This window comes from Epinephelus fuscoguttatus, linkage group LG20, assembly GCF_011397635.1.
Source record: "Epinephelus fuscoguttatus linkage group LG20, E.fuscoguttatus.final_Chr_v1".
Classification (NCBI taxonomy): Eukaryota; Metazoa; Chordata; class Actinopteri; order Perciformes; family Serranidae; genus Epinephelus; species Epinephelus fuscoguttatus.
The window spans coordinates 11,289,008-11,302,574 of NC_064771.1; the positions used below are offsets into that span (position 1 = coordinate 11,289,008).

The following is a 13,567-nucleotide window of genomic DNA, read 5'->3' on the forward strand; positions in this document are numbered from 1 at the left end:
TATTTTCATCATTCATCAATATCACCCTTGAAGTCTAGAAATTCATCAGTATGTATCCCCCATGTTGGTTAGATGTGCAAATAGAAGGTTATAATATGTCTGTTTTGTGTTTACAGCCTGTTTCTGCTGCCCCCAAGTGGCCACAAAATGAGTAAATGCAGGTTTAAATAGTTACTTCAGATTAAATGTAATCATTTCAGATTAGAAAGAGGGAAAGAAAAATGTGAGGAAGAAAGGAAAACTATCATCCATTTCAGAGGTTTAACATGAATGTTATAGAAAAATGTCTATAAATTCACACCAGCTTTCCTAATTTGCCCCAAAAAGCCATTGTCTACCCATCTATGAAGAAGTCTTATGATAAAAAAAAATTCTCAAACCAAACAGTAGTCTTATCCCCTTCAAGATTTTATCCCCCTCAATTCTGTTTTAGTATTACAGAAAAAAACCCTCCTTGAACATTAGACAGTAGAATCAAATTAGAGCCCAACAAAACAACACTCTGATCTTTATAAGCCAATTATTTGCCAGACAGCTCTGTCTCATAGGTTAAAGAAAGAAAAACTTTATTTTTCTAAATAGGTCAGAGCCACTGTGCAGCGGCAAAGAAAAATGATCAGGAGGCCTCAATCGACTAAGTCTCACAGTCACTGTCACCACAGATATTTATCATAACAGTCATAACATTCCAGTGTGCCAGTTGTACACCAACACCCTAGACCAGTAAGCATGCCAGCAACACTATGTCCCAGCATCCTTAGCAACAGGCAAACCAATCTGATCTCCACTCACAAAACACATTCTCATGTTAACACTAATCCCAGTTAACACCCAAAGCTCCACACCTAGCAAAGCATTTCCAAATGATGGAGTGTTTAATAGAGATGTTCCTGCCAGCAGTGAAACGTGTAATCCAATTCACAATTCCTGTGCCAGAACTTTAAACAGGAAGCTCATAAACATCAGCAGAAAAGCAGAGAAATGAATCATTTATGAGTTTCTTCACAAGAAATGTACTCGGGCAACTCACTCTGAGACAAAATATTAAATATCTAGAACCCCATATTCACTGGTTTTATAATCTATTTATTTATCAAAGGAATACTTCATCCTCCAAATGACCATTCGTATATCAATTACTCCCCCGTGTTGAGTAGAATATGCAAAACTTTCTCACATGCCTTCACAGTGAACGAAGAATCCAAAAACTGAGGAAATTCTTGATGAATTGACGTAAAGGGGGTCCATGTTCAATGACAGCAAAACTATATCAAAACATCCATTTACAAACTCTCACACAACTCATGTAGTATAATCAAAGTCGCATATATCCAGTCATGTGCTAATTATTTCTCAAGCACATGCATTTTCACTAAATCTCTGTATTCAAAACAGAACTGAAAGTGAGGCTATTTTCAAAGGCCAGACTACTGTACATTGACAAACAGCCATTTTACCTCCCTGAACATGGGAGCTGCTGGTCTACCGCTGTGGCAGTATTGTTGCTGCTACTGTGTGACTTTTTAAAATCTGAACTAACCCTTTAAAACACCAGCATCACACATGAACACAAACTAACTAACTATTTGAGGCAGGGGTAGGCCAGCAACTCCTATGTTCAGTCAGGTGAGATGAAGAAAGTTTTACCCTTAGTTCAGTTTCCTGCCACAGAGGGCTGTCTGTTTGGGAAGTACTGAGCATGTAACTGGATAAATGAGACTTGGATCATACTGCACCGTGAGAATTTGGAAACAGATTTTGATCTAGTTTTGCCGTTGTTAAATGTGGCCCCTCATGACTTCCATTCACCAAGAATTTTCTCCGTTTTTGAATTCCTCGTTCACCTTGGATCCTTTAAAACAACATGGTTCAGCTAGCAGACTCTCATTAAGGAAAAATGAATGCGAAAATACTCAGTGGTTCGCACTGTAGAAACCCTACAATGGACAACACCCAAGTGTCTAGCCTGCTTGCCTACAAAGGTGTTAATGACCACAACAAGGCTCGAAGTTCCCCCTGCTTCCAATCTTTGTGCCAAGGTGACAACAATGCTAATCATGTTTTCAACATATCTCTGTACCAGATGAACAAAGACTAATTGATATCTATCTTCTTATTATATATTATTCTTATTACTTATATTATAGAAGACCACAAGCATATTTCCTAAAATGTTTTTTCTCTTAGGAAATGCTATGCTATCAGTAAACTGCTAGCAAGGAAAGGTGGTTGATTTTGCATATTTTTTTTGGCATATTAAAAATTAAATCCCTGGTACAAAGACAAGAGGGCTACCATGGATGTATAATGGGAACTGGATATAATGTTTAATCATATGGCTCCTCAAGACTTTCAAAATGTTAACTGACTGATCAAACCTTGACAGGATAGTAAGTCATTTTCCAGTAGTAATGTCACTTAAAAAAAAAGCATCCACTTATTTACAAATGTCTCTTTCACACTTCAAGTCTATGGGAAAAAAAAGTCTTTTGGGCCCCATGGCATCATGTGACAGACCTGAAAGTTGAAATACCACTGTTTTGCCACGACAAAAAGCTTCAAAGCCTAGCGCTGTTCCTGGGGACTTGACTAGCAAAGGTAGACAAAATACCTCCACACTGATATTTTGTTTGGGCCCTACTGGAGAACCACTAACTCACTGTAAATCTCTTTGACTAGTCTGAGTCATCGGAGGCTGCAGGGCCAATTTGAGAGGCTAAAAGCCTTCACAAAGATGAAGAACTACAGAGATGTGGACCAATGTAAGAGACCAAGGCAACTGTAAACAAACACTCTAAATGTGTCACCCTTGCACAGTAATTAAATAGCATAGCCAGATTTTACAGGGCTATGACTACACCAAGGTCATTAAGCCTAAAGCTGATTTATTTTTAAGGAAACGAAAGATAAAACGGGCTATAAGGCTGCGTATCAATCAGCACTAAAAAGTACAGCTTTTTCTTTTTCTCCCTTAGGTAAACATGGCTAATTGCGCTTCAGAATATTTACTGTATTTCATGGTCTATCAGATCACATTAGCGACACCTTTTTGAAGCTTACCAGCTGATTACCCGCGCAGGCTGCTGATGTAAACAAGCAGCTGCAGCACAAATCAAACTAGCTGCTTAATGTCCCAGCACAATTTGCATGATATATTAAACACATCCAGCTATGCTAATGCAGAAACTAATATGAGTAATTAATCAATTAATTAGCAAATATTCTACAGTGTATGTGAGCGCTCTTGTTTAGCATAACGTATGGTCATTTGACATTTCTCTTATTTTGGCGGCCATATGTTGGACCTGATTGTGTTTGGCCAACCTGCTGTGCCATTAGTGTGTGTTGAAGCTTCGCTTGCTGTAATTACCTCCCCTGTGAAGCGGTGCTTTATCCATCTTAGCAGATTCTGTTGTTTTTATCAAAGGTAACCACGGAAACAAGAGCATATTTGATTCATATTTAGGCCCACACACTCTCATTCATGTTCATTTTTAAGAAAGTGTTTGTCTTGAATTGATGCAACAGTTGGTAAAGAGTAAAAGGAGGAAAATGCAACATCAGTAATGGTCGTATAAAAGCACATCAGCCCATCTCAAGTATAGATATAAGATAACCATTTTAATGCAGAGAAAATATGTTCCCTCATTGATGTGACAGATGCCACCATCACAGATTAAAGCATGTACCCAGAGTGTGACAATTGGGATTTTTTGTAATCATGCTGTGAAAATACACACAAGAAACATGATGGGTGGGCTCATACATCCCATCTCCCACTCATTCTCTACAGCTGAGAGGTCCTTTGAAGTATGTGCTAAGCCATGATGTCCTCACGAGCAGAAACTGTATAGCAGTCACAGAGCAGTGGTGAGCCACAGGCTGACAGACCGATAAATGGCTGTGACCAGGGTGGATCAAACATTGAGGGACTGTGGCAGAGGCTGGACTGTACTTAACACTGCCGAGCTGCTACACAAACACAGTCCTGTGACGGAGTCTTTGCTCTTCACAGTTTCTTGAGCTCTCTCACCAAATTATTATGTAATCTGTAATGGATTTGTCTCTGTGAAGTATGTGCAAATGTATTTTCCAGGAATGTTCATTACACATCTGAATGAAAGTTGAAAAGTGAGGAAAAGACATGCAGTTGAGTAGTTGGGAGAAAATCGCAGCCTCTGCGACATTTTGTTTTCTTTGTTTATTGTTCGACGTCTGGATTTGATTTCCTGACAAAGTGCCCTGCTTTCCAAGTTCTGGATGTCTGACATTCTTGCCAGCACTTGAATGCAGCGTTATTACAAAAAAATGAAAATCTCATTGTGAAAATCCCAGATCGGGATTATCACCTTAATCTAATCAACTGATCCAATTGGGCTGAGAGTGTCACCAACACCTTCTGCTAATGTCACTGCAGGAGATTAACCCACACAAACATTCAAAAATTAAAAAAAACACAAGCAGAATGAAAAAGCCAACATATGTACTAGGGCTGTGACAAAATATTATTTTTCTTTCTTTCAATTAACCGATTGATAGTTTCCAAAACACAAGAAAAATACAAAATGGCCATCACAATTACCTAACCCTGTTGTCGTTAAATGTCTTTTTTTGGCCAATCAGAAGAATAAGCAGCACATTTTGACATTAAGGAAGCTGGAATCACCATCATGATATTTGTGCCTGAAAATGGACTAATACAATTGTCAATTATTCAATTAGTCACACGTTCATGTTCAGTCAATCGATCTGTTTTTGCACAGCATGTACATTAATAACCTAATAACCATAATAACAGCTTCTAGCAACTGTTAAAGGAGCTATACACGACATTCAGAACATATCTATAATTCAAAGTCTCAGCCGGCATTCTCTGCACATGACTCTCAACATGAAGGTGGCTGGGACAGCAGCTAGCAGCTAATGGTGCTAGTAGCGCAAACAGCGCTAACAACAGCACCAGTGCACACAGAGCTAATAGTGTTAACCCAAGGGAAGACCAGAGGATAGGTGTGAGGCTTGCGCAACAATGCTAGAACAACATCGGAACAGCATTATCAGCGGTAACCACCATATAGCACAGCTAGCCAGTAGAATACACACACTGGGACTCAAATGTACTAGCATGCACATGTGGCTGGACTTTCTAGAAGATCGCCATAAAGGGAGCATGGTTTCATTTTCTGCTCTCTGCCTTTTATGTCTAATTGAATTTCTGAGCTTCTTATTGCATTTAAACACCAGATACATACAGTGATATGTACACTTGTAGTATCAAGAGTTCAGTTCCAAAATGTGCTGAATATTTCTGACAAAAATATTATGTCGTGAGCCAAAAATCATAAACCCTTTCATAAATCATAAAATTCATCATTTTTGTTAACCACTACCTTACACGTATGTTCAGGACGTAAATGGAGTTGAACATACTGTAATTAAATTACATCTCTGCAATCACCAAATCTGTAACAGAAGCCGCTGATGAGTTTGTAGTGACTTTGCATATTGCTGAATGAAAGGTCTTTACAGCTGCGTGTGAGTCTTTACAGTCAAATGGGGCGACCCAGCTCTCTTCACGGTCCTAATAGGAAAAACCCCAGTGGATTTCTGGTAAGTGCAGTGATTGGCAGACAACACCGAGTTGGTGGTCTAAAATTCACCATGGAAACTGTCAAACAACCAGACATGTTGTTTAGCCGACCATATATTTGGGTTGGATTTCCAAATACTGGCTGTGTTTAAGTAACGATCTAAAATCAGAAGAACTAACACTGGAATATCCCAGAAAATTATACTATTGCAAAATGTTTTTTTCCCTCTATACTGGCATGCTGGATGTATTCAGGTGTGTGTGTGTGTGTGTGTGTGTGTGTGTGTGTGTGTGTGTGTGTGTACAGTATGTGGTATGTGTGTGTAGAGTGCATGCCTTTCCGTTTGAATTTACAAGACGTGCTTCCTCCTAGACAGGAATATCATCAGGGTCTCCTGACAGGAAATGTGTTAGTCAAGGTGCGGGTGGCAGTGAATGGGTTTCAGAAGTAAGACATTTTATTGTGTTTGACAAGTCAAACAGCCATTACGAGACGTTACATGCAAAAATCCACCCAAAAATGATTTCACCGCTATTTTTTGTTGTTTTTCAGTCAAAGCAGTTGTGCTCTCTTGTTTCGGTGGTCCAAGAGATGCAACAAACCCCTGTATGTATTTGTAAAAATGTTTTACTCACAGCTCCGAGCATGATGCGAACAATGAGCCATCTGAAGGTCCAGATGCTGACGAGGGAGGGGGGACAGCGGCGGGGGACCTGGGACAGAGTCCACACCGGGCACAGGAAAATGGCCAGAAATCCTGTCTCCAACAGCTGACTCTCCCAACCTGGACAAATGATCAGGGTGTCATTTATAAAAAGAGCTTCTGTAAGATAGAGCATACAATGGTTAATGCTACAAGCTGCACACAGCTATTCAAGCTAAACCACAGACATTGTTTGGCAGCTATTAGTTCTTCATAGCTCACACTAGAATATGATGTAATATAAGTAAACAGGATAAGTCTATAATATGCAGAGATGGAAAGACCTGTCAGAAACTTTGCATAGTGCAGCTGAAAGCAGTTAATCCCTTCTAACATGCTACAAGCTTATTTTTTACCATATTTACTTTGAGCTAAATGCTCATGTCAGTATGATAACATGCTTGCAATGATGATTATAATCCTCTTTTACTCCTGACACACGGTCATTATCAAAAGACACAGGCACAATGCTAAGATACATGTAGTTATGATGGACATGCTGATGTTTAGTTTGTACGTTTTCCGTGTTCACCATCTTAATTTAGCATGTAAGCATGTTAATATTTGTAAAGTTTTTACAAGTCATCCTGATGGGGGCATGAATGTGTGCACTACATGTCATTCCAGTTCACACAACAATCGTTGAGACATTTCACTTAAAGGGATAGTTTGAATTTTTTGAGGTTGGGTTGTGTGAAGTGTTTAGCCATAGTCATTGTATTGCACACAGTAGATGTCAGTCTGTATGCCCCCAGTTTGGAGAAGCAGGCTCTGACACGAAAGATAAGCAATGTACTGCTGTGCAGGGGGGTCAGCAACAAAATGTGCTTAAGCCATCTAAACAGTCCCACCTAAAAAATCTATATCAGTTTAAGTGTACACTATATTGATATCATTTTCATTGCTTTACCTTTCCTTCAGATCGCCTGTTTCCACGGGAAAAACAATAACTGCTTCAGCTCTCCATCTATGCTCTCCTCAAAGTCACCAGAATCCATTGAAAAAAGGGTAATTTTAGCTTGCTGACCATGAAAGGTGCTGGTCTACTGCTGCTTTGATCAGTTAGTTAGTTTATGTCACAGTGTGACTTTGGTGAATCCGAACTAACCCTTTTAAACGCCAAAGTCACACAATAACGCAAATAAACTGAAAGATTGAGGCAGTGGTAGAACAGCAGCTCTTGTAATCAGCAATGTTAAATCGCTGTTTTTCTCAATGGAGTCTGGCTTTGAAGAGAACAATATAAGGGTTTCATTTTCAAGTTGAGACCACTGTCTATGTATATACATACATACATATACATACACTAAAACTGAATGATTTTTTTAGGTGGGACTTTTTTTAGATGGCTAAAATACATTTTGTTGCTGGCTCCCTCTACAGCAGTAGATTGATTAACTTCCATGTGGAACTCCACCTTGCTTCTCCAAACCAGGGACGTGCTGGATGAAATCTACTGTTTGAAATATACTGCCTATGGATAAGTATTCCATACAACCCAACTTCAAAAAATCTGAACTATCCCTTTAAAACAACAAACATCAACACCTTTTGTGGTTCTAGAGCACTCATTCTCAAACAGTGGTATGTTTACCACTGTGGCCATCAAAAAACTACATTTGTTTGAACTAACACTGCTAAACTATTTGATCCATGAACATTCAAAATAAGTTTTGCTTTTCCTGTAATATTTCTGTTGCGATATCAGCCTGCTACACAGTAACGTTCAAGAACATAGCGTGTACATGTCCACGATAAGTTCTGAGCTAAAATGTGATGGCAAGATAGTAGGCAGAGGTCAAATGAATGGTTACAAAAACCCTTCCATAGTGGCTCCAAACAGGAACTAGAGAAGTGCGGCTCAGGAGATGAATATTTCTAGCAGCCCTATTTTACATCTTGGAAATCAACCAAGCACAGGTGCTAGTGGCTACCTATGCAGCACCAGTCTCCACAGCACCTGAGGAGGGGCTGTGAGAGTTGGTGGCACACAGTGTAAAAAGTTTGAGAACCACTGCTCTACAGGAAAAGTGAGGGAATCACCCAGGTCATTAGAAAACATCCTGTATCCTTTGCACCACTTATAGTAGATGTTAAGATATTTCACAGGGATAAGTGAAAACTTTGACCTGCTGGTGGCACTAAATGGAAACTTTAGTAAGTAGGCTTCATCCTCTGGGGACCATTAACATCTGCATAAAATTGCACTGCAATCATTCCAAGAGTTGTTGAAATATTTCAGTCTGAAGCAAAGAGATCCACCACTTCGCTTCAGACTGTCCCTAGAGCCATGCTGCTAGCTTGGATAAAGACCGCACTCAAAGTGATTAGAAGTAAGGAGAGTTTTGAAATCTGCAGTTTGATGACAAGTGAGGAAAGTTCATGGTCTGCCAATGAAGACCATGTTATATGGTCGAAAGCTCCAGAATAAGAGCGTAGGAACCTTGTGTAAAGATTGTGTATTAAAAGAGAATGTGATTTGATTATCAGTAATACGCATGCTATCCCAGAGACTAATGCCCCTAACAAGCCTCTGGTTTTAAGTCTAGACTTGGGAACAATCGGAGGAGCTTATTCTGCAGACTGGAAGCTGCACTGTCAGCTACAGGGTGATAATAGGCCCAAAAGAAAATAAAGAGCGAGGGAGAAAGACAGTGAGAGTGAGAGAAAAAGAAAAAAAAAGTTTTTAAAAAAGAGAAACAGAAGCCACAACTCCAAACCACAGACACTGGCCTGGCGTCTCTGACTGACAAAGTGTCATTAACCAATCACGGAGCTGCCACTGACCTCGCCACTTATCTGGGCCGGAGCCCTACATACAACCTCCTATTTATATTTTCTTTTTTTCTTTCCTTTCCGTCCTCCCTCTTCATTATTACGTTCGTGACAGTTTACTGGGTTCACTGAGTAAGGAGGCAACTTATGGCACGTCAGTAAAGCTTCATTCTGTCAATAACTGTGTTTAAACCCAATAACTGGCTGTAAACAACTTGGGAAATAGTCAAGAGAAAGCTTGGAGTAAGACTCATATGTGCAGTGACTGAACTGTATTAAACTCTACAGCTGCATGGAGATCAATTCCCACTAGAATCATACTGGGCGTTTATCTTAACCCTCCTTAATTAAATGAAATTATGGATATCTCTTTGGTGAAAACATGTCCATTTCTACTCTAAACACATCCGTCTGAATATCTACATGCATGCATCAGATGTGTCCAAAGAGATCACGTGTGGTTTGAGGGGCTTTACCACATTGGTTTCACTGTAAATAAACAAAGATGGTATCCAAACCTGAGCGTCTCACATAAATGCTTTGCGTCAAATCCTCTATTTCATGTAGAGGAACAAGGTTGAAACTGGTGTTGATGGTGGAGTTCACTTACCAAAGGAGTACCTGGAAAGAGACAAAAAAATAAATCAACCTCAGTATTAGAAAGTATTATAAATGTGGTGCATTATTTTACATTTAAACTGAAGGAGCAGGCAGTAATAGCTACAATTACCAGCAGAACAAGCTAAAAATACAACACGAACTATTAAGTACAACCTTATAAAGTAGTTTTAGAGTTGTTATGGTAAAACCAGTCCTGTCAAGAATTTTCTTATTCATCTGGGGCATTAAAGCAACTTTTTATTAATACTTCCAATAGGAGCTGTGTTCACATTTTCTAGCAGAAGATAACAAGGTTGTAAGCAGTCACTTTTAAAATGTATGGTCAGTGTATTAAAGAGTGTCTGGTATACATTCATCTCTGTAAACAGATATGTGCATATGTACGCAGAGGGATGAGTTTTTGGTTTCACAGATGTTCTGGTTTCTGTTTGTAGTTCAAGTAGTATTGACCAATCAGGTCTGAGCGAGCTTTGGTTGCATGTAGGTAAACAGTCTGAGTGGAGAGCTAAAAAAGGTGGATCACTCTGGCCAAAATGGAATTTTCCGAACCCACTGGCTACCGTCTGATGACGATTTTAGCTTTATTAGCTGAATACCTGTCAAACAGTCTGGTTGTATACGTCGTCTCTCAACTTCAACTCCATTCTTGTGTCTCAAGTTGCTAATCAGATTGTAAACATGGACCGCTGCAGGAAAGAGGATGTCTTGGCCCACATGTTCGTTATCCACTGCCGTTGCCCTCAGAGGCTAAATTGTTGTCGGACTGATTGTTGAAGGAACCTAAGATTGGGTATAAATCAAAACGTTGATATACTCCTTGATGCATTTAACCAAGGGATATAATTAAATACCTAGAATTAAATAAATCTGACAGAAACTGTGATTTAAAGCTGCGATATTTAAATGTTTTGGCCTCTTGGGGACATAGGAATAAGCGCAAACTGCCTGTTTACTTATTCAGCAGACACAGAGACAAAATAAGCATTATTTGGAGTTGTGTTTATGTCTACCTGATGGAATGTGTGTCCAATATCCACTCCTTTTTTAGCTCTGTTTTTGGTCTCCACCAACTCCTGAGAAAAATATCTGGCTCTTTAGCTGCTAAATGCTCCACCATGTTCACCAGCTTGTTGCTAACTTTGTCTGTTGTTAGTGAGCAGTGGGTTTATGAGAGCTTTTTGATGGAAATAGCTGCATTCTGTAGATGGAAACAATATTAAAGAGAGCAGAGCTGCAGGCTGGGTAACCAATACCAATCCAAAATGGACCTAAAGGCTCCAAAGAGCTAAAAAAAAAACAAAAAACGTTGGGTGGCAAAGTTAGGTGATAATGCTGTGTGGGTATGATATGATATATGATATAAGGGAATATAAACACACAATTTCAAGGAAAATATGGAATTTTACCCTCAAAAGACTGAATCCAAAAATTTAGTTTGCAAATTCATACAAGACTCTTGTAAAACAGTTTGTCATTTACATGTTATCCCAGCTGTATATCCCAGACTCACCACAGCTGTCCCACATTGACCAGGGAGTGGTAAAGCACCCACAGTGTAACCATGATCACCATATTAGCCATTCCCATCACTAGGACAAACGCAGACAGTGCCATTCCCACCAGGGCGATGCCATCCAGGTTGGCGTCCATGTCGCTCCAGTCTAACAGCCACAGGATGGAGGGTGTGTATGCAAAGGCGGCCAGGCCTATCTTTCCCCCTACATAGCGCTTCACACTGTTGAGGTAGTTCTTGCAGGGCATAAGGCCGCGCTCGCCTATCAGCTGCTTGTTCTGGTTGTAAGCAACGCTGAACGCCACAACTACAGGAAAGAAAGGGAGACAAAAGGGGATGAAGGCACAATCACAAATAGGATTTAAAGCTTCTTTGCTCAATGCTGATTTTATTTTAAATCAAAAGTGTCATGAAGGTGGAGACTGTATATTTCTCCCCTCTGAAATATTTTTGCATCAGCATGTAAGGTAGGTATTAATCAACAATATTAAGGGAGAATTTAGGGAGATCTGTGTGGATGATGATGTTGTTCTGGCGCCACTGGACTGTGACTTCTAATCGTGCAGTGTCACAATTTGCTGCTAAGTGAAAGCAAGCAAGTCTGAGACTGTGGTTTTCCCATGCAAAAATGTAAACTGTTCCATCTAGGTCATGGAAACAGGAGGCTGAAATTAGACTCCTGAACAGGAAGTTCATTTGCAGTGACAATTGAGGTGGTTTACCTTCACCTATCTATCTACCATCTACCTATCTTTTAGGTGCCTCTAGCATTACTGACTGGGAGGAGATCGCAGGACAAACCCAGGACACTGTGCTGGGATTTGCATCTTCCAGCTGGGCAGGGAGCACATCAATACCCCAAAAAGAGGTGGGGGAATGCTAACATGCTAACAAAAATGCTAACACTAATCATCCTTTATCAGTAAAATAACACACAAGCACTGTACTCAAGTACAATTCTGAGGTACTTTACTTGAGTATTTCCATTTAATGCTACTTTATACTACTCCACTACAATCCAGAGGAAAATACTGCGCTTTTTATGACCCTAAATTTTACTGACACCTATAGACACATATAAACATTTGAGCAGCTTATAATATATGTATGTATAGTACAAGTAAAGCAGAAAACATTATCTCCACCTCAACAGGCTAAAATATTAACATGCAGCTTACCAGTAATGCGTCAGTGACAATCGTCCAATAGTATAACAATCTGAATTTGGTCATTCTGCTACCTAATGAGTACTATTACTTCTGATTTCCTTGGTATATTTAGTTGCCAAAAGTTAAGTAGCTATATAGATAAGTGAAATTTCAGTGCATGGCACCAGCACACAATATGAACAACAAAGCTATTCTTCCAAACGTCGACTGGCTAGCTAACAAGCTGTCGATAACTAGATAACGTCCTTAGTGTAAAGGACTGAGTGAGGATGAACCCCTCACAGTGTGTCTGCATGCTTACAGTAAATAAAGGCGACGGAGCGCAGCAGCACGATACGAGTGAGCCAGTAAGTCCCAGTCTGTAACGTCTCCAGTCTCTTCTCCTTCCCAGTGTCTTCGCTGCTTTCTGCTCCATGTTCTTCACCGCTGACAGCACGCTGTGTGTCTGTTTTACTGCTAACCACACGTCTTTTCCTCACAGAGCTCTCTGAATTGTCAACGGTGGCCGCCATGTTCACGGACCTTACGGTCACGTGACTAAACACATGCGGAAATGCATTATAATAATAATAATAATTATTATTATTATTATTATTATTATTATTATTATTATTAATATTATTATTATTATTATTATTAGAACTTGAAATAAAATGCTAGATAAATACGAAAAATAATAAAAGAATAACTGAAACAATTTTGAAATGTTATCTCTAATTGGGATCAAAGGTCTGTAAAAAAAGGAAAATTATTATTATTATTATTATAATATTACCACTACTACCCATACTACTACTAAATTAATGATAATAATAATAATAATAATAACAATAACAATAACAACAATAATAATAATAATACGTTACTTGCTCAAGGTGGAGCTAATTTGAAGTACTTATTCATACACTTGTACTTTCGTGTCAAACAATGTATGATACATTTTGAGCTCTTGCATATTAAAACTCAAGTAAGTGTATAAGGTATATCATTTGTTTCTAAAAAATAGTTAAGTAAAAGTATGCAAATATCCAAGTAAATTACTTAATTTCTGCCTCTGAATTTGGACTACTCAAATCCAGCCATAGAGTGTCTCATTTTTATTGCGTTGACTATTATCCAAATTACCTTAAAAATATTTATTTCATTGTTAATGTTATACTGACAGTCAACAATTATTTGCTTCGTCATGCCCAAC

General features: G+C 39.1%; 1 protein-coding gene across 1 annotated transcript in view; it reads right to left on the reverse strand.

Annotated features, from left to right (window-relative positions):
- Positions 1-12,917, reverse strand: part of lmf1 (lipase maturation factor 1) — a 32,227-nt gene extending 19,310 nt beyond the window's left edge. Inside the window, exons 1-4 of the mRNA XM_049563481.1 lie at positions 12,674-12,917; positions 11,201-11,510; positions 9,680-9,690; positions 6,227-6,375 (exon numbers count right to left, since the gene is read on the reverse strand). Of these exons, the coding sequence (XP_049419438.1) occupies positions 6,227-6,375; positions 9,680-9,690; positions 11,201-11,510; positions 12,674-12,884 (681 nt within the window). The 5' untranslated portion in view covers positions 12,885-12,917. The remainder of the gene's footprint in view (positions 1-6,226; positions 6,376-9,679; positions 9,691-11,200; positions 11,511-12,673) is intronic.
- Positions 12,918-13,567: the final 650 nt, after the last annotated feature.